The sequence below is a fragment of the Oenanthe melanoleuca genome, chromosome 6, assembly GCF_029582105.1.
Source record: "Oenanthe melanoleuca isolate GR-GAL-2019-014 chromosome 6, OMel1.0, whole genome shotgun sequence".
Lineage (NCBI taxonomy): Eukaryota > Metazoa > Chordata > Aves > Passeriformes > Muscicapidae > Oenanthe > Oenanthe melanoleuca.
This window is the reverse complement of record NC_079340.1, coordinates 23,649,095-23,672,481: the sequence shown is the minus strand read 5'-3', so window position 1 is coordinate 23,672,481 and position 23,387 is coordinate 23,649,095. Positions and strand designations below refer to the sequence as shown.

Sequence of the window (23,387 nt, the reverse complement as noted above, 5' to 3'; positions counted from 1 at the left end):
TCAGTACCTAAGCAAGGAATGTTCACACAACATGACATGTTTCTGGGCCATGCAGTTTGCTGAGTAAATGTTCCCTAACACCCCTGTTTGTTTGGTCATCAGGTGAATCTGTGCAGGGACCCCCTGGGCCTCGTGGTCCCCCAGGTAAGAGCTTGTTCCTTTGAAGCCAAACTGGAAAGTGGGAGGTTTCTGCCAAGGCCTAAGGCTGGAAGCAGAATGTAACATAGTGAGTTCCTACAAACAGTTTCACTGCAGCAAGATGCTGCCCAACAAAGAACATTTGCTTTGGCAGAGGGTTCTAGCCAGAGCATTAATTAGTAAAAGCCTTGCTTTTTAGGAAGACACTCAAAGTTTTCAAGTTGCCAAAGGAGGTAACTGCAATCAATTCCATACTTCTTATTTGTGCAGCCTTAATTTTCAACTGCAGACAGATAGGGAGATTCTTATCATGGGGAATATTTCCCCATGTCCCATCCTGTAACACAGATTTCCCTTTCTCAGCCAGAACAGGGAAGATGTGAGAGGACATGTGACAGGAGCAGAACCCCATTCCTTGCTCTCTGCTCAGCAGGAAAAGGGAGCAGGTTGGGTGTGTGATGGGATAAGCACCCAATACCACAAAGAAATTAGTTTCTCTGTCCTTTTCTGCTGCAGTGGCAAATGATAGTGAAAAGTAACTATCAGGGATAGATGTGTGAAGAAAACAGTGATAAGAGCCTACACTGGGAAATACACAAGCTAAGGCTGTGGCTGGAGATGTAGCAGCTCTTCTGTTCATTTACTTATATTGCTGAGGCTGGTCCTTCCTGAGGTCATTCTGTGTCCCTTTTGCCTAGGAGAAGGATTGCCAGGACCTCCAGGCCCACCAGGGAGACCAGGATCATCCGTGTCCACCTCAGGTAGGTTCTTGCTGCTCATTCCATCACCTGGTCCTGGGAATGTCATGTTGAGGTTCCAGAGAGCCCATATATGGCTAGGAGCATGTGGAGCCAGAGAAACCTTGTTTCATGTTCTGTTGGATGTCATGAAGAAATCTCTTTCTTTGAATTGCAGAAGCATTCTTCACAGGACCACCAGGTCCACCAGGACCACCAGGCCCGAAGGGAGACCAAGGTGGGTATATCATCCAGCATAAGCAAAGTACTAGAGGGATGTCAGCACCTTAGACTGAAAAGAAGGAAGGGCTTAGAAGCAGAAATTCCTGCCTTTTTCTATCTGTAAAGCTAGCACAGTTGTCACTAAGTGGGACTCCTATCTGCTGTAAAACAAGTCAGTCTTTGTCAAAGAAATTAATTAACCTCCAGTACTGGTCTCAAGGCAGTCACTTTATTCAGATCCCAACTTTGCAAGCTCATTATACACAAGAATATTCAGAACTTCAGATTTGCCATTGAAGGAGACAGCCTTTTTGCAGGATGCACTGTGGTCTAAGTCAATGCAAGAAGGTGGCCCTGTGAAGTGTAGCTCAGCTCTCACCTGGCAGGAAAACATGGACCTGCTCCCTTTACCCATTTCTCCTCTACATATTGAAGGCCAAGATGATATGCTGCAGTGTGGGCTGGGATGTTGCTGGTGAGAATAAAGCAAGTCCTAACACTGTTCTTCTGCTCCCCTGTTCACAGGTGAACGAGGTCCACGGGGATTCACAGGTAAGGAGATGTTAGTGGGTTTCAGGGTAGCTTGCTTGGGTGTATGACTGCTCCTTCATTTGTGTGTCTCTTCATTTCTCTGCAGGAGAACCAGGTGATCCTGGCCTTTCAGCATTCTCCTCCCACGGTTAGTCTGTGCCTCCTTTGAAATCATCATCCCTGGGCTGAAAGCAGGCCAAAATCCTGCTCTATTCATTATAACTTAATTTTAGTAGAGCCAGGATTTTATCCACTTACTTTATTCCTGTGAATCTCTGACTCTCTTTCTGCAACTGGCAGGTGAAAGAGTCACCATACAGGGACCCCCAGGCCCACCTGGCCCACCTGGACCAAAAGGTAAAAATCATCTTTCTTTTTTTGGAGGGGATGGCCTCACACATCCAAGCATGGTTGAGACTAAAGGATGGAACAATCCAGTCCTTTGGGAGCTAGAACTGTGCTCGCCCCTGTCTTTTCAGGACCACAGCAATATAAATGCTGTGAGCACAATGCACTTGACCAGATCACAGAAGGCTCAGGAAAGCTGCTATGGCCTCTTCCTTATGCTCTTTCTCAACAAGCTGGCATTTCACAAAAGTCATTGCAAGGGCTAGGTAGTTGCTTCTCTGACAACATGTAGCTCAGCTGTTTCACATGACCAAGTATGCAACGTGCAGTCACACCCATTACAAGTGTCTGTCTCCCTCACTCTTTTCCAGGTGATGCAGGTGTTCCAGGTGCACCTGGCATCCCAGGAGCATCTCGAGGTAAGAGGCCAGACCATCATTGCTCTGACATTAAGAAGGAATGCTAATATTCTGGTGGAGGCTTTGGAAAAGCTCCTTTGACTTTTACCAGTGTGGGTGCCAACCTAATGTTGGTGGGATTTGTGTTCAAAAGCTCTTTTTGCACAGCTTGCCTTAAATCAGAAAATTTAAGATTTGACAGTTTTCTTTTTCCAGCTTACTGGGAATCCTTCAAGCCAGAGTTTTGCCTCTTTCAACTCTGAGCTAGTGCTGCCCAGGCTGACTGGGATTGGGAGCAGCAGGCCAGTGGTGTTAGACTAATGAGCTTGATCTCTATGATCTCCATCTATATTCTGCACAGCACTGCACTCTAGTCCACAAACCCACCAGGTCTGCCTGTACAAAGCCAAGAATGTCTCTGGACTCAACCCTGCACTGCCTGAATTATAAGATGCTGAATTAATTGAAGACATTGTACTGCCAAATAGCCCATGCTCCATCTGCATTTAAATATGCAGGGGGAGCCCTTCCATATTCAATTTCCACAGGTCTTTCCAGGCCTGTGGAAAGAGCTTAATGCAAGTACACTTTGCTATCACTTGGTCTAATGCAACTGTGCCAAAAACACTCCTTCTTCTTACCATACTTTCTGTAGGTGGATCCAGACAAACTCAGGGACCTCCAGGACCTCCTGGGCCACCTGGTCCTCCTGGCCCAAGTGGAGGTTCATCTCAAGAGATTCAGCAGTATATCAGTGACTACCTGAAGAGTGAGTATAAGTGAGATTTTTGCTGTGGGTCAGCAGTTTCATGCTTAGCTCTCTTTTGTTCCCTAGGGCCTTGTCCCTCTCATTTTAGAAACAACAGCCCTGCTACTCTGGGCTTATTTCTGCTGAATACTGTAAAATGCTGTTGTCCACTGTGGCCTCTGTAGAACTGTCCCTCTGTTGTCCTGTTCTTTGTCAGAGGAAGAGGGTCTGGTAATTGTGCATATGGTCAGTCTTCCCTCTTAGTGATGTGGGCATATCTTGGGCTTTCTATGTAGGTGACAACATGAGACATTATTTGACTGGTGCCCAAGGCCCACCAGGCCCTCCAGGCCCACCTGGACTCATCACCACTGCGGATGGGGTGACCTTGGATTATGCAGAGCTGGCTACCCGTGTCATGAGCTATATGACAAGTAAGCACCATCTTGGTAAACTCTCTACTGAGTCATGCCCTCAGCTGAGCTTGTGCAGCATCTAGGAGGTGAGAACCAGAGGAGAAACAAGTCTTTAAATAGCAGCATCCCAACCAGGTTATTCATCTTTAGCAGTCTAAGCCCAAGACTCCACACAGCTGAGGTGTCCTCTGAGCCTTATCCTTTTTTAATGGTTAGATTAACTAGCAGTCGCTGCTGTTTAAAAAGTTTCGTATTAAACATTCGCTGTTTATTTGGTACCCCAAAGACCCAAACAGAGGTGGGTTTATTTAGTATATGTGGTCTCAAGTATTTGGGGGTTGTTTTGTGTGCTTGGGACCCTCCTAAAGTAGATGAAATTCCCAAGCTTTTGGAAGTAGCCTGGAATCTCAACCAGAAAGGCACAGAGCTCACAGCTGTGTGTGATGACCAGGATAGGTGAGAGATAGCACGTGTTTTATAGTTGAGGGCATGGGAAGCCTATTCTACCAGTTAATTAATTAATCTTTCCTTTGTTCCTTCCTGACTCCTCCTTACCTTCTGTCTCATCCTGGCTCTTGTAAAACCTTTCGATTCCCACAGGCTCTTCAGGTCGCTATGAGTCATTTTCTAGCTCAGTATCCACTACATCCATTTTGTACCAAGAACTTCTGGACCTGCTGCAAAGTAAGTGACCCTCAAGGGAAGCATGGGATTGGGGGTAAAACATCCCATCATCCTGGAGATCTGCCTTTCCCTTCCAGTCTCCTGTCTGCAACTGGACTTACCTGCAGCTGCTTCAGAGTGTTCTACTTTCCAGCTCCCCTGTCACATTCCCCCACTCTGTGTTCCTCCCCATAGCCATGCTATGGTGTTGTTCTTAAGTTGAGGGGGATCCCCAACTCTGTATTCTTTTCTATACACACTGTTACTGTGGGCTGACAGATAAATCTCCAGGATGTCATTTGGCTGTCCCTGAAGGTATTGATGATGCTGGCCAGCACTGTGCCACAAAGCTCAGCATGGTCTTTCCTAGCTGAGCTGCTTTTCATTCCCTTTACCCAAGAAGTTGTCCAGGGTGTCCAGAAAAAAACATACCACAGAGAGGTCCCTTAAATAATCTAAATTCTCATCCTCCTCACATCCTTATTATAGGAGGTTCCCAGCCTTGTCACAAATGTTTCTGGCACCATATACAGGACAATTCACTCAGAAAAGAGGAAGGGAAGTGTTGGAGAAGATGAAACTGAGGAATCTTGCAAATATGAATGCTCAGATTCTGGGAATTGTTGGGGAAGGTAAAACAGGAAAGCCCTAGTTACTGAATTACCATAAACACAATAGGATGGCTCACCGAAGCTAATCCACTCTTAATTAAACAATGCTTTTGGCCAGAGGGCAAGGCCAAAGGACACAAAAGACTGACCCGCAGCCAAAGATTAGATCTTAGAGTTTAGAATGTCACACACTATGCTAATGTAACATTTCCTATAGGCTGTATGTAAATGCTATAGAATTAGTATTTTGTATTAGATTGGTTCTTAGGGATTAGAATATTCATAATGGAAGTGGATTTATTGTGTTACAAACGGGAAGTCACTCTCTCCTCTTCTCTTCTCTTCTCCTCTCTCCTCCTCCTCTCTCCTCTTCTCTCTTTTCCTCTCCTCCTCTCTTCTCTTTTTCTCTTCCTATCTTTACTCCTTGCTCTTCTTCTCCCACTTCTCCTCTCCTCTCCCTCTCCCTTTACCCCAATACCCTTTTATCCCATTACTCTTCTCCTCTTCTTCCTCTCTTCTCTCTTTTTCTTTTCCTCTTCTCTTCCCCTCTTTACCTTCTTTACTCTCTCTCTATACCCTCCTTCTTCTCTCTTTCTCTCCCCCTTTTATCTCTTTAATCTGCACGTGGCTGTGCCGGGCAGCTCCTTGCAGACTCCCTTATAATAAACTGCAACTGTAGCTTTTAGCATTTACAGAGCGTCTGAGTCTTGTTCCTCGCGTCCACCCTGATACAAAGAGTCCAGGAGTCTCCCGCAGGGAAGGAGCTTTGCATCCATAGGTTTTGATGGTTTCCCTGGTGGTGGGGGTTCAACTCACAGGCTGGGAACTCCTCACACTTGGTGTCTGTGCAGCAGCTGGACAGCCTTAAAAGATGCTTGTTTTCCTTTCTAGGAGAAGAAATTCGTCAGTATCTCATTGGACCTCGGGGCCCACCGGGACCTCCTGGGCCAGGGGGAGATGGAATGTCTCTGTCACTGGATTATGATGAGCTGACCAGGAGGTTTATCAGCTACTTGTCAAGTAATGGTTTTATTAGTGTGTGTTTCCCTCTGTTCCTTTGGGAGCCCAGCACAAAGCTCATGCTGTCAAGTCAGTAGAAACTATTCCAGTGCTAGTTGTGTGAATTCCTATGGACAGAGACCTCCTCACAGGGACTGTGAATGACTTGGAAGAGAACAAAGATACCCTGTAGCTAAGATACCATCCACAGACTGTAATGAATACTTTCTTTGTTAAGAATTGAGCTTAGGAGCAAAATTTCATCTTAGCCATCTAAGAAGTCCTATCAACACCTTTAAGTGCTTTTCTAACCTTTATCTCTTTGGTCAGGATATATTTCCCTGTGAAAGAGTTGGTCTGTCAAGGCAACTCAGGCAACAAACTCTTAAAAGTTAGTTGAAATAAATTCTATGTCTCTGCTTCATTTTCCCATCTGTAAAGGGGTGATATGGCATGTAAGAACTGTTTGACAGAGAGGACTCTTTGAGCATCCCCAGCAGCAGTGCTAAAATGACTAATCCTGGTAGCTGCAACTGTCTGCTTAAAAACACAGCCTAATCACTCTGGGTTTCTCTGAACTAGTCCACTAGTGGACTGCTTCTAAGATGGAGGGAATTTCCAGCAGGAAACTGCAGAGTAACAGCAACACTCCAGTGGCTCAGGCGGGACAGCTGCATTTTGTCAGCAGAGACATTTCATTAACACAAATCACAAAGTGCAGAGCATTGCCCCAGAGCTGCAGACACAGGGAGAGCAGCACATGCATCAATCTGTGGGTTGCAGCTGAGTTGCAAGTCCAGGGGTGCCCCTACCACATCAAGGGTTCATGAGGTGCAGAGCTTTTGCCAGCAATAGAAGCCTGCTGCCTGCTTGTCTGTGGGTGTGCTTGGGACTGTCAGGGAAAAGTCAAAATCCAGAACAAGGTTTGAGCTCTGGCTCCTGTCACAGCTGTTGATGGGAGCCCCTCCTGCATTGCCTGTGAATAAGCCCTTTGAATAAGCCCTGTGGCCTACCTGCTCACACTGTAACAGCCTGCTCTGATAATGTGAATCTGTTTGATTTGGCAGATTCTGGGATGAGCATTGGACTGCCTGGACCACCTGGGCCTCCAGGGTCACCTGGTATATCCTACAGTGACCTGACAGCATACCTGCGAAGTAAGCCAACTTCTTCACTCCCCTGCCATGAGGTTCTATGTGCCCCCAGGATGTTTTTTACAGCTTCAGTCACAGAATTTCCCTTTTTGCCTATCATCACAAATAACCCTCTGATGATCCTTTGTCCTTAGCATCACTGCAGGCCTCTGCTGGCACCTGCATACCCCACAGGGGGCTGCAGCTGGAACACCATGCTCGTGTGAGGAGCAACAGCAGTGGGGCTGTCTTGGAGATGGACATGAAGGAGCCCTTTGTCATATCCAAACTCTGCAGCATAAAGGCATGGTTTCTTATGCCTCTTTAAAAGTATATTTTAAAAATAGGGACTTTACTCTCTTTGGAATCACCAGACTGTCCAGTGAGGTGCACCAAGGAGGCTTCTGCTTGGCTGTATCTGGCATAACCTGTATTGTCAAGGAACATTCATTAGGGTTGTGGTTGTTTGGGTGACCTCTTTTCTTCCCTTGTGTCTTACAGACTCTGAATTCAGTGGTGTTGTTGGGCCCCCTGGTCCTGCAGGCCCCCCAGGACCTCCAGGGATCCCTGGGTCACCAGGCACCTCTCTGGAGGACGTCTCTGCCTACCTTCAAAGTAAAGCACTTGTGTTTCTCACAGCTGGCAGTGTGATTCTGTTTGTAGATGCTGGGGGGACTGAGGCTGAGATTTAGCTTAGCAAGGATGTGACTGCACACTGGGAACAAAGTCACTGCAAAGAAAATAATTTTATCAACGTTGTCTGTAAAGGGATGGAATTTGGGGTTGGAGCCTTTAAACTTTCAATATCCCCAGACACGTGAAATTTCCTTATCCTCTCACTGATGGAAAATTAATTCTTTCTCTCTCTCAAGATGTTGGATACTCTTCCCTCTCTGGAGTGCGGGGCCCACCTGGCCCTCCTGGCCCTCCAGGACCACCAGGTTTCTCTGGAACCGGCCTCCTGTCCTATGCTGACATCACCAACAGTGACGAGTTCAGGAGTGAGCTGATCCAGTACCTGAAGAGTAAGGGAACACCATCCATGCTTTCTGCACACATGCCAAGACATGCTTTACCTTGTGTGTGACTGGCTCTGACACACCTGAGACATTCCTGTAGGAGTCTTCCCTGAACTGGGGCTACAGCAACATCTTCCCTCTGCAGCCAGATCTACAGGAGTGTGCTGCACCCTGTAGGCTTTTCTCCTCTCAGCCCAACTGCCAGCCAAAGTCAGTGTTGTGAGGGTCAAGCACTGGCTAGTTACAATTGGCCTATGCTGAACATAGGTCCCTAGTAAGGTCACCAGCAGAGTTTTACCATGGGAAAAGCATTTTCTTTGGCAAACACCTGCCCACAGAGCCATGGGTAATGGAAGGGTTGGAAGGCAGCACTGAGCTAGCTAGGAAGCACCAATAGTCTAAGCTCATTCTGGCAGGTCATCCAAGGCAGGCTTTCAAAAACACCTGTTTTGGAAAACTGGTCACAGAATGGCTCTTTTGGCAGAGGTGCTGAAATTGCCCTGAAGAGTGCTCCCTTCAGTAAACTCATTGGGCATGTTCCCAAGATTGGGCACACAAAATTGTGGGAGAGATGGCAAGGAGGAGGGTGTCTTGCCATCTGTAGAGTTCAAGGTTGACATGTGCCTGCTGCCTGAGAAATGGTACTGGATAAGGGTCACTGTGATGGTTGGTGGGACAGAACTTCACAATCCAGTCTTCATTCAAGTGGTAGCACAGGACCTCTGTTAAGCCCAGTGTCCCTGAAGCTCCCCCCTTGTATTTTGCAGGTGATGAAGTTCGAAGCTACATCTCGGGACCCCCTGGGCCCCCAGGACCACCAGGACCCAAGGGAGACAGTGGCTTTGTGTCTGGGTCTATGTCTTCATCCTATCAAGGGTTACAAGCTTCTGAGCACTTGCATGGAGGATCCCTTGGTGCTGAGGGCTCCCACGGGGGCTCCCTGGGCACAGGCAGCTCGTACGGCAGCTCCACGAGCAGCATGTCCTCTTACCACGCCTCAGTGGGCAGCGATGGCGCCTACGATGCCTCCATGGGCACTGATGGGTCCTTCGATGGGCTGCTGACAGAGGAGGAGTCACACAGGAGATCAGCAGGGTCGAGCAGATCCTACAGCAGCTCCTTCACTGGTTCTCTGGATTACAATGAGCTGGCACTCCGTGTGTCAGAGAGCCTGCAGAGTGAGTGGAATTCCTGCTTATCCTGACCCTTCCTATCCCAGGCTACAATTCCAAACCCCCTGTGCCTGGTCACGCTGTTCACTTCCCTCTCCTTCCTGCTGCCTACAGCTCTCCCACTTCTGCCTCAGCATGCAGCCACAGTTGTCCCAGAGCTCCTTTCAAATGACATCTTTAATTCCACAGGCAGAGGTATTCTCCAGGACCTGATGTCTTACACTGCACAGGGACCTGCAGGTCCCCCAGGGCCTCCTGGTCCCCCTGGCATCAGCAAGGTCTTTGCAGCCTATGGCAATGTCACCGCAGACCTCATGGACTTCTTTAGAAGTGAGTGACATTTTGACTTGGCATTTCTGGTTCATGCATATTAGATCTCTCCAACTTCTCACAGACCTACTGATCTACTCACCTTTGCACACTGCAAAAGTCAAAGTGCAAAGTTGAAGATGGGTAGTCTTTCCATCTCCTTCCTTCCTTGCTGGGGAAGTGCAATCTTATCATTAGGAAGGACATCAGTTTTCTGACCATTTGTAGGAAACTCATCCCAAACCCTGAAGGCCTCTGTGCTTGCAGGCTCTGTGGCCCATTTAACATGGCTGGGCTGGTACACGAGCCAGCTGCTCACTCTGCTCTCAGATTCCCTACCCTGAGCATGGGCCATCTCCAGCCCTAGTGACAGCCAGGACACTCAGAGTGACGGAGCAGTGCTAGTGAAATGACATCACAGCGTGTCCTTGGGACTTTATTGGGATCAAAACCCGGTTTAAAAACCTCGCGGTCAGTCTAATCCTATCTAACCAAGAGAAATGTCCTTCCAGTGTGACTCACAGCTTCTCTGAGTGGCAGTGCTTTCTCTCAGTCATTCATTTTCTCCTTCATTTCCCTCTCCAGCACATGGTGCCATCCAGGGGCCACCCGGTGAAAAAGGGGAGAGGGGTTATCGTGGACCCAAAGGTAAGGCTTGTCATCCTTTCCCTCTTCAGCCTTGTGATTCCCAGGAAGTAGCGCTGTGACCACAGAGGTCACAGCACTGTGCAAGGCCACACCCTCTGACAGTGAAGGTGGCACCTTCAGGATCTCAGCCAATACGTGTTTCTGATTTGGTGTCCCTTCCCCTGGCCTGTCACTGTCTGTGGGTCACTTGACCTCAAGGGCAAATTTGGTCTTCTCATTCTTCCAGGTGACCCTGGGCCAATGGGCCCACAAGGACGACAAGGGCACAGGGGACCAAAAGGAGAAAAGGGAGAGAAAGGTAGGAACACGTGCCATCCCCAGGAGAGCTGGATTTGACTGTCAGGGAGTGGCACCAGCTCATCCCTGGGAATAGCTGGAAAACACAGCCCAGTTACTTGGTTTGAATCTTTGGTCTTTTCACGTGGTCTTTTCAACTAACTCTCCTTTTGATTTTTCTGGTCCCCAGGTGAACAGCTGTATGTTGGCAGAAGAAAAAGAAGAAGCGCTGGTGTTTAAGGAAAGAGGTAGCTCAGTTCTCGGTTCAGCTGCACAGGGCAGCATTCCCAGCAGCCTGTAGAGAATTAGCCTGAGTCTTCACTGCCTTAATGCTAAAACATCCTCACTGCTCAGCTGACCCCTTAGAGTTGATAGTTCAGATCTGAATGTCTCTTGTGTGTGTCCAGCATGGTCCTGGTGTGGGTGTTTGCTCCTGTGATGTTTGGTTTCATGCCCCTGAGCTCCCAGGCTGATGTCCTTGGGCTGACAAGCCTTCCTTTCTCACCTAGTCCAGGCTTCTTGTACTACTCCCAGGAATGTTAAAACCTGGGGTTTTTAACAACTAGCCAGCTATACAGAAAAAAACCCCAATCCTATCCCCAACAAATGCATGGTTTGTCAGGGATCAGATGAGCCCACAAGGCCCTCATGAGAAATTCCCTCCACTGGGATTCCCTCTCTACCAACCCTGCCAACCTCAAGTGGTGCTGATTTATAGCAGCACAGCAAGACAGGACACACACAGGAGCTGAACCAAAGCACTTTTAAACATAATTTGTTTATCTTTTAAAAATATTTTTGTATTATTTCTGGATTTTTAAACACTGGTGAAAAATAATCTTTAATGTAAACAGCTCAATTAAAGTGTGTTCTTAAGCCCATCCCTAAATTGTTCAGGACAGTCGTTCTGTGCTTGCAGGTTATTGTGGGGCAGGGTGAAGCACCTGAGGTGGGTCTGAGGTACAATGGTAAATACAATGGCACATTATTAAATACTTTTATACTCAGTTATTTTAAACATTGTAAACCATCCCCTTCACTCAAACACTTGTACAAATTACTTGTATTTCATGCAAGTTTTCCATCAATGAAACAGATGCGATCTCAGCAAACTGTGATTTTATTGTATTTACAGCAGAATTATTACAATATTCTACAGAAAGCCATGAAATAAAATTACTTTGAAAAACAAGACAAAAAAACCCCCAAAACTGTTGTATGGCTGCTACTGCAAGTTCACTTCCACGAGCTGTACAGAGACCCTTAGCCAATTATTCATCCATCTCATGATTTTTGGTTGCTTACAGAAGTAAGGCAAAAATAACTTGGTTTGCAGTTAACACAAAACATTCAACAAACTGCTGGGAAACACGAGGCTGCCGGTGCCTCAGGCGCATGTTTTGTCACAGGATGCTCCTGCTCTGCTTGGCTTCCTGACAGAAAATGGGGTGACAGTTCAACATTAGATGCCACTCAATGTCCCTTCCTAGTTTCTGTTCTTTCCACCATTTTAGGACTGATTCTCATTACCAAAGAGGCTTTACCACCTAATTGTAAATGTGGAAGACTTGGTTAAATCAGGGTAACCCTGGACTCAGCCACTCCCTTCTGCTTCCAGTACAGGGGAAGCACATGAGCCCTTTCTCACGGGTTGGGCTTAAGCATGTTTGTGCTTGAGGGGTTTTCCTCTGGCACCACAACTGCCTAAACACCAGATGTGCAAAGGAGCTACAGAAAGCACAAGGACTGAACTGGAGAAAGGGGATGCAGAACAAGTAAAAGTTCTGTAAAAGAAACAACATCATTTCCTTTGTCTTCTCCTTCCCTTTGTCTGTTCTGATGTTTCACAAGACTGAGAAACGATGGAGCATCCTGGCTTTAGTTTGCCTGTGAACAAGGAAGTTAATTCTCTCTAATCTTACTTCAGCTGCTGTGAAGATGGAGAAGTAGTCTGGAAATGGGAAATTTGCATGGACACATCAACGCAAGGAAGTTTCAGAGATCCAGAAATACAGGTTTCAACGTAAAATGACCAGAGTGTAAATGCTAACATAGAACTTATTGACACAGTGATGGTCCTAAACAGTCCCCCCTGCCCTTTCCTCCAACAGCCCGAGAGTCACTGTCCTCAAACTTACCCCTCTTCCCCACAGCAGATGAACCAAGAAGCAGTAGATCAGTGGAAGCAACTAGCACTGAGCTTATTTGTACACTTCAGCGTTCAGCAACAATGTATTTCTGAGGTCCTTGGGAGCTGCAGCTGCACAACAGCTCTGAAAACTAGGCTGCCTAGAAGTGGACTCAAGTGCCTGAATTGAAAACACCTTATTTGAATCTTTCCTGTACCAAAGCAAGTTTGAAATACTTGCAAAGCAAATACTATTTCAGTTGGAGAATCAACTTAAACTTCCTTTTGCTGCCACAAAAGACACGGTGTGACAGGAGCAATTTTGTTGCTACTTTGCTTAGCTCTGTCTTAGTTGAGGTGCTGTTTCCAATCTTTAAGGAAAAGAATTCAGTAGAATGGAATTATAAAGTCCTCTGGGACAGAAGAATAATTTCTTTAACTGTGTGATTGATTAGATATTAAGTACTCATTAATGCAATTTTAAAAGAATATTAGCTTAAAAGATTACCTGGAAAAAAGGATGCAGCTCAGACTGAACATCAGTTTTAAATGTGATGTGAAAAATCACTGAGTGAACGCTGATGGTCAGGACAGTGCAGCCCTGCCACCAGGGAATGTGAATTCAGGTGCCAATTCAAATAAAGGTTTTCCTTCAGAAGGTGTTTACAAACTATGACCTATATAATCAATCATAACTTCAGGATCATATATTTACAAGCTGTATATAGTTCTCATGTATACACCAGAGACAGCAGAGTGCTTGAAGAAGGAAAATTTGTTTTATGGGAATCAGAGAGGATCAAATGCTGGAGTATTTTTCCTTCATAAAATAAACAGCAAAGTTTCCCTGGAACTTCAGAAGATCAAGGGCTGCCACAGCCCATTTTCCTCTGGGTTGGTAACCTCTCCTCAACCAGAATATCCTAAAACAGGGGCAGCAGGTGCACCCAAAGACCTTAAGCCCCAGATCTCCCTGGATGTCTTAAGCAGTGCCAAAATGCACTTTTCAGAGCTTGGGAAGCACATGGTGTGAGGCTGAGGCTCTGCAGGGAGGTTTTCTGTGAGGATCAGTTGTAAACATGGGAGGACAACCCACACACAGCACTGCAATCCAGAGATTTACTGCCATGTTAATTTTCCTGTGGGCAGAATTTACAATGTAAAACACAATGGTGAGCAAATACTGATTTGTGGTCAGCTTTGGAAGAGCATGTGGGGAGAATCAGATCTGCCAAAAGGTAAGAATTTGTAAGTACATTGTTTTGGCTGCAGAAATCACACCTCTCCCACCCTGGAGATGGAGCTGCTAACATTCATTAGGGAGGTGACAGGAGATAGTACCGAGATTGGATTTTGCATCTCAGGAGATGCCTTTTAGGCCTATGTGAGACTAAATTAGTTAGAATTGAATTTCTGACACTGATACAATATTGAAACACCTATCTCACATTCTGCAGCGCTTAAACCCAATTTTATCAGTCTAGATGTGTAAGTACCCTTGCTAGTTCTTGTTATTACTCAGAAAACATATTTTCACGCTTGGTACCAATTCTCAGCCCAGTTCACAAGGCTGCAAGTGCACAGGGCTCCCCACCTGGAGATCTGAGCAAGGCTTCCATTGCCACATCTGATCCCTCCCTTCATCCCAGAGCTCAGTTACAGTTATTTGTGCAATTTACAATGAGATCAGATTGCAGGGCCTGTGTGAAAAGGATCTTCAAATAAAAGATGTAAGAGATTCAGACAGAGGTAAACAGAATGCCAATACATATTAGCAATGTATCAGTGAAACAACCAGAAAAATAAGGAGAAGATTATTAACATTTCTCTGTGAGGACTTAATGGGGATGAATGTAGACATAATCCAGAAGAGGAAATCTGCCTGCCCTGCTTACTCCCCAGGTAAAGCACTGAACCTACTTCATACGAAACTGCAAACAAATTCTGTTAAATAGAGATAATGATTATTTAATATTATCTTAATAACAGTCAACTTATGAAGGTGGAGTTTAAAAAGCAAAAGGTCTTCAGACACTTTTTTTCTCCCTACTAAACAAACAATTCAAAAAAACTTTGCATTTAGCAACAGAGAACATTCTAGAGATATGGTGTGTGAATTTACAACAGTATACAATACACATTTAAAATAATAAAATGCCAGAAATTAAGGCTAGCTATTAAAGTAATTATGCTATCAAAAAGTTACAAAATTTAAATTAAAACATGCATTTTCCAATTTTCTTTTTACTGTGCCGTAAATTAAGTGTCTTCATTGAGAAGGTATCTGTTCAACATCCGAGGATTTCAGCATCCAAGGTTTCAACCACAGCCGATTAAAGTCCTATGTTATTTCTGAGTTCATTGCCATGCAGCAACACTGTTCCCATGAAATGAACGCCATGGAATGGGCACCTGTTGCACAGTCAGAGCAAGCAAAACAAAACAGGTGCAGTTGATGCCCAAAGAGATCAGAGAAAGTCAGGCCTCAAGAGACAGAAAGCAAATACTATTTTACAAATATTTTAGAAATGGAACTCCAACATACCCAAGTACAGCTTATACTCTTTCTTGTTATGACTCAACCTCTATCCACCAAAAGGAGTGCAGCAAAAGTGACCTAATACAGCTGTATTTCATTTCCCTACCCTGCTATAGGAGAGACAGTTCAGATTTCCCACTACAGATCAGTTAGGCAAATAACTTATGGTACATCTAGGAACTCAAAAAATAAAACCTGCCTATGTTAGTAGGTGGCAACACAAAAGCAAAACACCCAGCTTCAGAAAGGAGTTTGTCTATATATTTAAGTCTTTCCTTAAAATAAAATTACTAAAAAAAAACCAAGGAATCTAACACTTCTAGTGAAATCAGACTTCAGCCATGGTTGTTTATAAATATGACCATCCACCTCCACTTCTGCAATGGAGCTCAAATGAACAGGCTTTGGTAAGAACAGAACAATGGCTCTACCCATTTCAGGTACAGTTAAAGAAACCACGTGCATTTTGCACACCGCTTTCTAAAAAATACATTCTACAGTTTCTCAATTTGTAGAACTAACCACCTGTATGTAATAGCTAAAGAAAATAATAAACTGCATTTTAAAGTTAGCATTTCTTTCACCTTTACATATTTTAGTGCAAAATATTTTAGGGTGAGGATTTACAACAAAAATGGCAGTAGCAGCAAGAAGTCTTGTTTTGTACAGTAACAACAACGCTAAGGAGTTTTGTGTTTTTAAATGACAAAACAGTATCCTGTTGCCAGGATCAGCATATCTAAGTTTTTCAGGCACTGTATTAATTAAACTAGCACCCCATTTCATTGTGGAACTAATGGACAAAACATGTCATGGAGATCAGCTCAGTTTAATTTATGCCAGAGGTTTCTTTTGAAAGAAGTTGAAAAGGCTTTTGCTTTTGCCAATTGTGTTTAAACACAAGGGTTTGCTTTTCTGATTACTGGCATGTTCTTAGTAATTAGCCCTTGCCATGAAGACACTGCTCACATTATGAAATTTTAAACCTCTCATGGCAGTTTCAATTGTGGAGTTCTCTCGTGGAGAAATCTGATGCTTAAAAACACAGTAGCAGAACTAATATTACACCGTTTAAATGTTCAGATGAGAAACCATTTTTTTTGTGATGAGAAAGAGCATAATTAATATTTCAGGCTTAAATTCAAACCGTGGGTATTGTACTTTTAGAGACTGGGATAAAAAGCCCACTTAGTCTTGAAACATCTGAAGGACGTAACAATACCATTGTACACCAACACTTGGTTTGTTTCTCCTGTCCAGGGGAGTGAAGAAACCGCTCCTGACACTGATTGTCTCCACTGAAAACAAGACACGCGAGGTCCCCGATGTTCATACCGCGGGTGAGTCGGGTTAGAGCGTAAGGAGGGAGAATTCCAAATGTGAAAAAACCTACAGAAGTTCCCAGAGCTACGACCCCGTGGAGTGAAGGCTGGGGATTGGGTAGAATTTGGAAATCCGGCTTTGTGTTGAAGGATTAAGGCATTCAGATTCTCCAGTCATTTTAAAGAAAACTTCCTGTTCCTGCAGTTTTCTGGCAAATTCTTCTTCCAGCATCTAAAAACAAAATCAGATCGTCACAGGATTAACAAGGCAAAGTACAACAAACCCATTATAGCGGAGACATTTTGTCTGATCTGTCTCTGAACTTTGTAAAACTCTCATAACATTCCCTTTTAAAATAAAATAATCCCCAAGACCAACCTCCATCACCAGCTATATATCACTCAATTTTTGTAGTAACCTAGTGGCTTCTGAAATAAATTCCTAACCCCAGATTTACTTCCAGCTAAGCTTTCCATGCAAACCTGCACACAATGTGTTGCAGGTGGGAGCCCTGCAAAGAGCCTGGTAACACGCAGCCTGTTTTGGTGCACCTGCCCTTTGCTCAGCTTATGCAATTTTTTAACATCTTTTATTATACAGATGTTAAACATTTAATATCTTTTATTATACAGTGAACTGCAACAAGCTTTGTACAGCAGCTTGACTCTCCTCCACTGCAATACTTTTGCACTGTCTGTATTTTCTAGATCAAACCCTTGATAATTTCCTGATTCATGAACTGTTCCCATTTACCTTTTTTCTCGGTCTCAGTTTCTCTCTCCATTCCTTCAGTTCTTGGCTGTGCTCTTCATCCAGTTCTTTTAGCTTCTGAGTCTCATGCTCAACCAGTAGATGGCATTTTTCATTCTTAAAACAAGATAATCCTTATGTAAAACTAATTCAGATTAGGCAACTCAACATTTGTACAGTGACATATGTTGTCCTAATTCTTTCTAATTAGCTTATTCCGTGTAAATAGTGACGTGAATAATTACAAGATGAAAGTATGTTACGAGGCTGCATTTTCAAAAGCTGATCTTTCCATCAGAGCCAACTGAGATAAGAAACACTCGTAAATCCAAATACACTGCTGAGCATCATTAAGGCAGCTGCTGAGAGTGTTACTCAAAACTGTGTTTCACTGCCTAATGATGCTTTTCAAGGTCATGCAGCATTTCTGCTTTGTTTCTTAAAGACAGTCTGTATAATTTATTAAAAACAATTACATTAAAAAGGAAGCATTTTTTTGGAACTATTTCAACTCTTGGTGCCAAGAGCTAAGAAAAATAAATGGAGCTCAGAGAAGAGACAAACATGGTTGCAGGAGCAGCCTCAGAATTGCCTATGAAAAGGCTCAAACCACACCTCAGCTTCACATTTCCCTCAGTAAGGTACTCGGGCATCTGCCTCACTTTCAAAAGAGGACTTTTGAAGCATGACAAGAAAAAAAAAAAATCAATTATTTGGCTTCAAGTCTCTGCACTTGTTTTAAGAGCAGTTGGTAATGGTGATGCTTCTAGGGTTCTAGTCCCAAATGGGTCTGATGCAAAGTACAAAACCATAGCAACACAAACAACAAGCACTTGGCTAGACCTGAGTGCAGCAAGGAGCCAGTTTTCCTTGTGAAGTCCAGAGCAGCCCTAATCTGCTCAATTTTACTAGAGCTGAAACTCTCACAAGGCTCCCACGGTACTTGGGGATTTACTGGGGCATATTAGTGGCACAGCCACAGTCTGTTTTTGCAGGATATAAGAAAGTGAATAGAGTAGAATGAGCTTCATTGGTCACTGCATGATTTCTCTAAGCAAAGGTTATCAGCAGGTGATCATTTAATGCTTTAAAACTGCCTTGTGTCCCTGAAACTGGGAAAAGCTGATTTAACAGAAAAGGAGATCTGGCCTCTGGTCTCCAGCAGAAACTTTTACAAAATGCATACCAAAAGAGACAAATCAAAGCTCCTTATCACAAGAAGAGAATTCCTTCTAAGTGCCTTCCAGAAGTTCACATGCAAGTGGCAGCACTTGGTAAAAAACCTCCTGATTCTTGTATTGCTGCAAACTTCTTGTGGGTAATGGCTGGTGCTGCCTACCTCTGTTCTGATTAATGACATTCCAGCAAAATCAGGTGAAAAGGAAGTGCTGCCTACAGAAAATAGCCCTGGGAACTTGACAGATACCTGAGAAATGATCTGGTTCATGCTCTTCTTGCATTTAAAATTAATTAATTCCCTCATTAATTGATGGGAACATATGAATCTGGCAAAGCAGTGCACTGCAGGCGAAACAAAGTTGAAAAAACTCTATACTGCAAAAATTAAGGAAAAGGTTTTTCTGCTTTGCCTGCATCTCACTGAATGGTCATTTAATATAACGTATTTTTAACCTGTAACTGATGCAGTTCCCTGATGTTTGCTTCACACTGCAGCTGAAGGTCCCGCATTTGGTTTTCATGTTTCTGATGCTGCGCCAGTCTCTCATTCTTCTGCCTCTTTTCTTCTTGAACAGCAAACTAAAATTAAAAATAAGAGATTACTTATTTTGTGCCTCTGAATAAAACTATTTGCATGAGTCAGAACGAACACATACTGAGAAGAACGTTTCTAGAAGATTTAAGCAATAATTTTCTCTATTTTTTCTTTCTTAAATTCTTACAAAGGAAGTGCCCTACAGTTTTAATTCCATTTCTCTGTCTGCACTCTGACTTTTCTGTAAAATGCAGCACATTTTACTTTCAGACTCCTGAAATCACCTCCCTCTGAAGCTGTGACACAGCAGTGCAGCTGCAAGCATTGGTTAAGGCTGGTGTTAAACAGCTCCAGGAGACCATTTTTCCATATTCTTCATCCTTCCAGTGCTCACCATATGAAACCATGACTTTTGACTGTGGTGCATCATTAGAAAGCAAACCTCTCAACCTCTGCACAGAATTCCTTTTTAAAGAATGAGTGAATACCAACAGCTTTAGTTCAAAAGCTCACAAAAATCAAGCATCCTTAAAAATGTCTCACAGAATCACAGAACAGCTGAGGTTGAAAGGGGCCTGCAAAGACCAACCTCCCTACTCAAAGCAGGATCACCACGAAGAGGCTGTGCAGGACTGTGTCTTGTTGCGTTCTGAGCATCTCTACAAGCTTTCTGGACAACCTGGTCTAGTGCTTGACCATCTTCACACTAAAAAAATGTTTTCTCGTTTTGAAGTTGGATTTTCTGTATTTCAATTGTGGCTGCTGCCTCACTCTGTCACTGGGCATCACTGGGAAGAGTCTGGCTCCACCTTCTTTGCCCCTTCTGCTGGGTACTAATACACATGGATAAGACCCTCCTGAGGTATTCTCCTCCAGGCTGAAGCATCCCAGGTACCACAAGTGGCTCCTCGTGTAACAAGACACTTGAGTCTCTCAGCCATCTTCAAGGCCCTTTGCATGACTCACTCCAATAAATCTGTGTCTGGCTTGTACTGGGAAGTGCAGGACTGGGCCCAGCACTTCAGGAGAGTCTCACCAGAGCAGCAGGGAAGGATGATTTCCTCTGACCCCATCCAGTGCATCAACCCAGTTGGTATCATCTGAGAACTTGTGAGAGTGCACTCTATTCCATCCTCACATTTACATCACATTCAGCATACGATTAAAACTATTAAATATTAATTTATTAATTACCTGCTTAATTTTTTCACGATCTTGGTCTGGAGAGGCAAATGAATTGATTCTTAAACTTTTCTTAAACATGGCCATCCGAGTCTTTGCTTCACTTCGCTGGATTTTAGGCAGTCTAGCTCTTTCCTGAGTTTGCTTGTTCTTTAACTCCTCTATAAGGCGTTGATTATACCTCTGCATTTGTTCTGTTTCCTGAAATGTTAACCACGTGGAAATGTTACACAGTAACTGTGATGTTATACAGTGTGCATCTCTTTCCACCAGTAAGTCCCCTGTGTCAGTCAGTGCCTCTCAGCAGAAACCATTCCCAGACCCAGGAGTAACACTGGGGAGGGGGGGCTTCTTCCAGAGAGCTCTGGATCTTGCTCTACCCCAAAAAAATTCTCTAATAAATGTAAATACACGTATATTTTACTAGCATTTACTCAACTCCTGCACTGCCTTTTACAAAGCCTGTATTCAAAAGGAGAAACTCCTTTTTGTGTAACTGAACTTCTGGGCTACAGCTGTGGAGGGGCAGTCTGCTGCAAAAGTTGGGGAAAGCAATAGACAACATGGGATAAACCAGAATGGAGAGAACAAGCCTTCAGTGGAAGCTGCTCATGCTCTGATCACCAAGAGATCCTCATACACCTCCCTGCTGGTTTACATTTTCAGAAATTGAACTATTTGCTTTCATGTATTCCATAAAAACCAAAATGCCTCATTCAAAATAAGGATTCAGCTATAAAGAGACAGTTGTCAACTACTTGCCCAGAAGCTAATCCAGTTCATTATGCTCATTTAATTCCAGGATTATTTACTTCTGAACAGATTTGTTTAAACACAAATCAAAATTGGTTTTGGGGGATAAGCAGAATTTGGTATTTTTTATAGTAAAAGATTAATGTTGTGGTTGGTTGGTGGGTTTTTTAAGAGAATCAAAAGGGAAAATATACTTCTATATACTACTAAGGTATTCAAGTAAGATGAGTAAGATTTTTAAAATTTCAACAGAACACATAACAGCTTCAAAATACATGTCTAGGTCTTGCCTGTGCAAACAAACAGCACCAGGAGAGATCCTAAGACTACTTGATAAAAAAAATGAATATTATAATACACAAGAGAGCGTCAAAGTTAACACTAACTTTTTCATGCCTCTTAAGCAGCTGGTGCCTCTGCATGAAGTACTGATCCTTGAGCTGCTGCTTGAGGAGTTGATGTTTCTCCTGTAGGTGACGCTCCTCCAGCTCCCAGAATGCAGCTTCACGAGCTGGAAAAAAGAGGAAGGTTGGTTCAAGAATTGCAACCTCATCCCATACTCCCCAGCCTCCTGGTGTATGTTCAGAAGTGACCTACAAGTGCATTTTATAAACAGTGCTGTTTCATAGCAAATGTTTTTATTACAGTTCTAGATTAGTCATGAGGGTTTTTGACTTCATAAAGTGAAGAAAGACCATTGTTTTACTAAAACATCAGTGCCTGTTTTGGAGAGCCTGGTGCTGGATACCTCTCATGAGCTGCTGTTTGTTGTTGAGGCAGTCTCGTTCAATAGTGGCCAGTTCTGTCTTCTGCTGCTGAATTATTTTCTTCAGAGATGCATCCAGTTCTTGTTGCTGTTTCTGCACAAACTCCTGCTCCTGGCAAAAACCAATAGAAGTAAATTAAATTGGGTTCTTCCAACCACATTACATGTTAATGAAACTCCCAGTTCTCTCAGCATTAGCTGTATGTGAAAACAAATACATCTATCAAAGTTTGAGCTAGCGTGCCTTGACTATCAAATTATCCATCTTTTGCATTTTCTATGTACAGAGTAGGTCAGAGCATATTCATGTTTAAATAGTACCTTCAGAAATAAGACCAAAGGTAACAATCTAGCCAGCCATCTGCAACTCATTGCATCTCTTGCCCCTCCTCAGAACAAGTTGCAGGTTCAGAGTTAGCAAAGACAATACTCAATCTAAAGTTTGTCTCATTCTAAAAAGGGTTAATTATTCATGTCCCTAAGAAAATTAAGGTATGTATGGTTATTCTGCTTTGGGTGATTAGTTAAAGTCTATTTATTTACACAGCTGGGTTTCAGGTCTGTGTGGTGTATCTTGTCCTTAGGGCAGGGCTGTTGAGGCTGGGAGTTCTGCAGGACCACTGTGCAGACACTCCATGGTTCTGCACAGCCGTAACCTGCTCACACCTGAGCTGAGCTGGCTCCTCACAAAGGGATTTATCACCTGCATCTTCCCATTATCCAGGCGTATCACTGTTACATCCCTTCATGAAAAGCAGGCAGCACTGAGTCCCCCTCCCATGCCCCAAGACCTAATGCTGCCTTTCTTCTTTGCAGCTATTAAAAACCACAGCTATGAGCATGCAAGCATGCACACACACACAGACATGGTCACACCCGCCTTAAGAACAAAAAATTGAAGCAGATGCTTCTAGTACGATATCAAGGTCAAAAGAAAGGACAATGGCACAGTCTTGTCAGAGCCAAGGTAGACTGCTGAAGTTCATAACAAATGGAATTAAATGTTCATTAAAAGTACTTTCTATTATGACCATAAGAATCCTGGTTTTCATCTTCACAGAAAGTTATTAATAGATGAGCCTTCCATGTCTCTTAGTGGACAGAACAGTTATACTGAGACAGGTAACATAAAACCAGAGTTGAATTAAGCTGACAGTGATAGACCTGAGGGTACAAAAAGAACTAGAAGGTGATGTCCATAAAGACACACCTAACCAAATTTATGGAGTGACAAAAAAATACTAGTTTTTCTCTTTATACCTGAAAAGGGTAAAAATACTACTACAAGTTTAATATTCTAAGGGTGCGATCACATAATTAACACAGTCTTTAATTTGCTGGGAGATTTTTAATTTGGAGGGAGTGGAGGAAAGCTGTTCTAGTGTAGTCATGGTCAAAAAGTGATTATGCTTGAGCTTTACACGTTTAATTATTTAAGTATCATTGCTGCTCTCTTTACAGAGTAACTCTTATGAAGTTTTATACCTGCTAGTGCTATAAGATAAACTACGCAATCTCAGGAAACATGCTGGCCTTTCCACTTCTCACATCTACTCCAGTATCACATAAAATAAATGTCACTGACTTTACTGAACAATGTGTTGAGTGGTTAAAAGGCAGACAGTGCAAGACAGTCAACCTTTTTCAAAGGACCACTTGGTTATGCACAACACGTATCTTAAAAAAAACTCAAACATCTTTAAAATACATGGTTTCACTGCACACACAGCATACAAGTCACACAATGTTCCTCACATGTGCTGAGCAAGTATCATTTTGCATGTGTGAACCCTCAGTGTCCTGCTCAGACTAACTACTGTCTTTTGGAACTTTTGACTATGGATAGTGCCCAATTACCTAAACT

General features: G+C 43.6%; 2 protein-coding genes across 4 annotated transcripts in view; one reads left to right on the top strand and one right to left on the bottom strand.

Annotated features, from left to right (window-relative positions):
* Positions 1 to 11,005, top strand: part of COL17A1 (collagen type XVII alpha 1 chain) — a 39,626-nt gene extending 28,621 nt beyond the window's left edge. Inside the window, 20 exon segments of the mRNA XM_056494363.1 lie at positions 103 to 144; positions 837 to 899; positions 1,054 to 1,113; positions 1,623 to 1,649; positions 1,735 to 1,776; positions 1,929 to 1,985; positions 2,348 to 2,395; positions 3,030 to 3,143; positions 3,419 to 3,556; positions 4,139 to 4,222; positions 5,704 to 5,832; positions 6,879 to 6,968; positions 7,446 to 7,559; positions 7,817 to 7,969; positions 8,731 to 9,141; positions 9,325 to 9,465; positions 10,030 to 10,092; positions 10,319 to 10,359; positions 10,361 to 10,390; positions 10,559 to 11,005. Of these exon segments, the coding sequence (XP_056350338.1) occupies positions 103 to 144; positions 837 to 899; positions 1,054 to 1,113; positions 1,623 to 1,649; positions 1,735 to 1,776; positions 1,929 to 1,985; positions 2,348 to 2,395; positions 3,030 to 3,143; positions 3,419 to 3,556; positions 4,139 to 4,222; positions 5,704 to 5,832; positions 6,879 to 6,968; positions 7,446 to 7,559; positions 7,817 to 7,969; positions 8,731 to 9,141; positions 9,325 to 9,465; positions 10,030 to 10,092; positions 10,319 to 10,359; positions 10,361 to 10,390; positions 10,559 to 10,669 (1,958 nt within the window). The 3' untranslated portion in view covers positions 10,670 to 11,005.
* Positions 11,006 to 11,472: 467 nt separating this feature from the next.
* The window catches only part of SLK (STE20 like kinase), a 49,668-nt gene continuing 37,753 nt past the window's right edge, over positions 11,473 to 23,387 (bottom strand). For all 3 annotated transcript variants that reach the window (XM_056494357.1, XM_056494359.1, XM_056494358.1), the window contains 6 exons: positions 21,506 to 21,635; positions 21,144 to 21,268; positions 20,017 to 20,205; positions 18,741 to 18,866; positions 17,112 to 17,225; positions 11,473 to 16,589 (listed from right to left, as the gene is read on the bottom strand). In XM_056494357.1, the coding sequence (XP_056350332.1) occupies positions 16,443 to 16,589; positions 17,112 to 17,225; positions 18,741 to 18,866; positions 20,017 to 20,205; positions 21,144 to 21,268; positions 21,506 to 21,635 (831 nt within the window). In that variant the 3' untranslated portion in view covers positions 11,473 to 16,442. The remainder of the gene's footprint in view (positions 16,590 to 17,111; positions 17,226 to 18,740; positions 18,867 to 20,016; positions 20,206 to 21,143; positions 21,269 to 21,505; positions 21,636 to 23,387) is intronic.